This window comes from Saccostrea cucullata, unplaced genomic scaffold (assembly GCF_032062105.1).
Source record: "Saccostrea cucullata isolate Sc308-1 unplaced genomic scaffold, CSIRO_AGI_Scuc_v1 ctg6944, whole genome shotgun sequence".
Lineage (NCBI taxonomy): Eukaryota > Metazoa > Mollusca > Bivalvia > Ostreida > Ostreidae > Saccostrea > Saccostrea cuccullata.
The window spans coordinates 27,962-31,931 of NW_026927854.1; the positions used below are offsets into that span (position 1 = coordinate 27,962).

General features: G+C 33.3%; 1 protein-coding gene across 1 annotated transcript; it reads right to left on the bottom strand.

Moving 5' to 3' along the window:
• Positions 1-665: 665 nt before the first annotated feature.
• Positions 666-3,589, bottom strand: LOC134275667 (uncharacterized). Its single transcript, XM_062757930.1, has 2 exons — positions 3,378-3,589; positions 666-1,513 (listed from the first exon to the last, which is right to left on the bottom strand). The coding sequence occupies exons 1-2, from the start codon at positions 3,522-3,524 to the stop codon at positions 1,169-1,171; spliced, it is 492 nt and encodes a 163-aa protein (XP_062613914.1). The 5' UTR covers positions 3,525-3,589; the 3' UTR covers positions 666-1,168.
• Between the last annotated feature and the right edge of the window lie 381 nt (positions 3,590-3,970).

Below are 3,970 nucleotides of genomic sequence, written 5' to 3' on the forward strand. Positions count from 1 at the left end.
CTTTCAGTGACCTTTCAGCCAACGTTCAGTGACTTTTCAGCCAACTTTCAGTGACCTTTCAGTGACCATTTAGCCAACTTTCAGTGACCATTTAGCCAACTTTCAGTGACCATTCAGCCAACTTTCAATGACCTTTCAGAGATCATTCCACCAACTTTCAGTGACCTATCTGTCAACTTTCAGTGACCATTCCACTAACTTTCAGTGACTATTCGGCCAACTTTCTGCGACCATTCAGATGTTTTCAACTCAATTTTTTTATGAGGGAGGGGGGGGGGGATGAAATCTAAGTCATTTTTTGCAACCATTTGGTTTCTCTACAATGATCATACAGTCCTCAGTAATGGATGTTTCACCAATAGTATAGAGGCAACTAAAGCTTTGTCCTCCTTCATCTTTTTTAAGAATCATACACTGGTTTCAAAGCCAAATTTAAGTAATATTTAACCATAAATTCTGATTTATTGAATAACGCATGGGATTATATGAGTGTCTTATATACTTTAGAGGCTATTTCAGGGAAAAATAATTTCCCCTTAACTATCATTCCATTTTTTTTCAAATAAACAGCAGACACTTTGGCTTTTACAAAAATTACGTAACTCATTAATTTTCTAGTATCACAAAAACAAAAATGATATGAATGATATTTTATTTTGTTCCTGCATAAGTTATATAAGCTGTGCAATGTTTTTGATATAATATTTCATGAACAAATCAATACTCAATTTTTAAATTTCATTTGTATGATCTGTACAACAAGTTTAAATAAATAAATAAATATTGAAATAAATAAGATAAAAACATAACTATCACTACACTGAAGACGAAAAACAACACATCTTATCATGCCAAATTTTAAACAGGGCAAATGTATTTATTTCACTTATTTCCTTAAATAATAACAAATGTTCAATGATTAACTTTGATATTTTGTGAAACACTGTTAATAAAATAATAATAGATAAAAAAACAATTAAATAACAGTACAAAAATAAGTTGAATTATTCATGTTTTGGAGTAGCACTATGACAAGAGAGTACATCAAGAAATCTTGATTTCTACTCCAAAAGCATGCTAGACTATCAAAAAAAAAAATTATTTTAACCTTTTGAAAAAAAATTCAATTAATTTGCACACTCGAATTAATAATTCTGTCATAAGGCCTTTAACGTTCCTCCTCCTCCCTCAGAATAAAGCCAGGGCAGCCTTGCGGTGCAGGCCTCATGGAGGGCAATTCCACCACTCGTCTCTTCTTTACCTGTCGAAGATGTTGAGGAGAGAGTTTGGATTTGTGGGCCTCCTCTAAATTGTCTTTTACTTTTTTGAATGCCTCTGTCTGCCATGGGAGGCGCCTGACTTTGAAAGAAACAAAGACACCTTCACTGTCAACGTCCGACTCCTCCGACGACATGTACTCTGGGCTTAGTACACTGGCAAGTTTCTTCTTATCCAGTCCTTCCAGCTTGTCGTCTTTTGCTGTCTTCAGCGACTGCTTGAGTCTGCCTGCTCTCTGAAATCAGAAATAATGACATTTTTTAATTTAAAAATGAGCATGCTTTTGGTGAAAACAAAGAGCAATTAAAATTGATAAGATTAAGATTTAACATTTGATTTAAATGAAATTGTTGGTAGCATCTGTAAAACACAATAGTGCCCATATGTACGATATTATGCTTATAGTGCGTTAATCTCCATTATTCTATAGCTTTAGAATGTATTCAAAACTTAAATGATGCCAGATAAATATGAAGTTGAAATCGGATTTGTGCAACAAATTATAATTAAAAACTGATATCAAAATTTAATTAAAAATGTAAGGTAGGGACAGACTCATTAATGAATAAGAAGATGACATCTGAATTGAACACATGGCATGCAAAGAATATGCTAAAAAATCAAGCATGTAATGAGCAGATGCTAATAATAATGTTAAAAAAATTTGTTACGGACAGGGTGACAGACACACAAGGGTAAAACAGTACTACCCCCTCTCCTTAGGAGCTGGGTAGAAATAGGGAAAACCTAAATAAGCTAGTACTTTTAATATCTTTAACATCAAAAACATTAAGTAACGGAAGATAAAATTGAGATGGTTGCTATCTCCAAGGACCTCACTTTCTACATAGATAATGAAAATGTAAGGTAGCTGAAAAGGGTTTATTTTGAAGAGGAACATTTGTGTACTATTTAATTATGTGACATTGAAGTTTAAAAATGTAAATTCTCTCTGAAAAAATATTAATGAAAAAAAGAAGAAATATTTTCTCTTGGAAAATTCTTGTTACAAAGTTCTGTATCCTGAAGTAAAGCTAAAGGCTGACTGGACTCAAGGGAAAGAAATTATGTACCAAATACTTTAAATAGAGAGACTATTTTTGACCTTGGGCCTTGACCTTAAAACTTTGATTAAGGTCACTGCACATCCATTGACCAGTTGCACACTTTCAATCAAGTATGAGCCACAATGTACCAGCAAAAAGAATATATGTTAAGACAAGAATTATTCATATGACTCTTCTTTGACCTTAACCCAGACCTAGAAAAATGGTTCATAATCACTGCACGCCCTTTATCGAAAGACACTCTGTGAGTGACGCATGAGATAGATTGGCCAAGGTGAGAGAAGATATGCTATGGCCCAAGGATCATGAAACATACTTAGACTTCAGTCAGATTTTCAAATACCTGTAAAATGTTTATCAAATATTGAATTGATCTAAAATTTCGTGAATAACAACATATTTATGAATCAAAATTTAAAAACATTTCAATTTTGATATGATAACCTTCTATAAAATTTAAGTACAGAATGAAGATTTTGACTTAAGATGTTTCATGATCCTGGGCCAGGAGAAGAGATCTCGGATGGACAGAGTGATCACAATAGGGCATGCTCAGAGCGGGTGCTTGATTCAATATTAGTGTATGAGGAGGATATGGAAATTACGAACAGTATTCAATCTCAACGTCCATTAAACAAATATACAAAATAAGAGCAGAGCAAACACGGACCTCAGAAATATCAGAGGTGGGATCAGGTGCCATGGAGGAGTGAGCATCCCCTGTATGTATTGAAATTAAGACTATTCCAGGAAGTATTGAAAGTAAATTTTGATGGAATTGCCTTGTACATATTTAAATGTTTTACGAAGAAATATCTGTCATTAGTGCACCCATTTTTTTCTCCATTTGTTAGTTACTGTTCTTTTATGAAAAAACATGGTGTGATCTTCATTTGAATTTATCTTTATTATTTCCTTTTCCGTTGATTGCTGTTTGGCAAGTTTAGTGGAGAAATTGAAAAATATCAACACATGTCTGCAGAGATCAAAAGCCAAAGATTTTGTAGGAAATAAAAAAGAAATAGCACTCACTTCGCGTCTCCTGCTTTGCCTTCTACTTCTGTCCGCATGATCTTTGTCCTTTCCAGATTCTTTTCTCCTTGCTGAGTCTCTAAGAGATATGTAATATATCTTGCTAGCACCTAAGGATATAATATATATACTGATTATTTTCTGCATAGCTTACACTTTTTCTTCTCAAACATACATCTGATTCTGTAACCCATTCTTTATTAATACACAGTTATTATCAAACTTAAACTCTGAGGGAAAAAAACCCTTGCACAAAGCTTGCAATCAAAATGACCCTGTAAGTTATCATCATATATTCCTTAGTAAGACATGAACTTTTACATGACCCCACTGAAAACTGGATGCCAAAATTTCTTACTTATTTACACCATCATCCTTCCCAACAAGGTCATGTTAAGAGTACCATTTTGAAAATATTTCAATAAATCTCACATTTAAGTAACCACGACAACACTGTTCATGGAAATGAAAAAATAAAACGATACACAGTATTATGTATTCAAGTTTATTCTACTTGTCTGCTAATTTATTTTGACTGTGAAGGAATTGCATTTTGAGACAGATGGGAATAAAAAAAAATATCCAGCTACAGT

Bases quoted from the DNA above. Each gene is read 5' to 3' on its own strand.
- LOC134275667 (XM_062757930.1), bottom strand. From the start codon at position 3,524: ATGCAGAAAATAATCAGTATATATATTATATCCTTAGGTGCTAGCAAG. The intron at 1,514-3,377 runs GTGAGTGCTATT...TTCTGATTTCAG, and splicing joins GGCAAAGCAGGAGACGCGAA to AGAGCAGGCAGACTCAAGCA.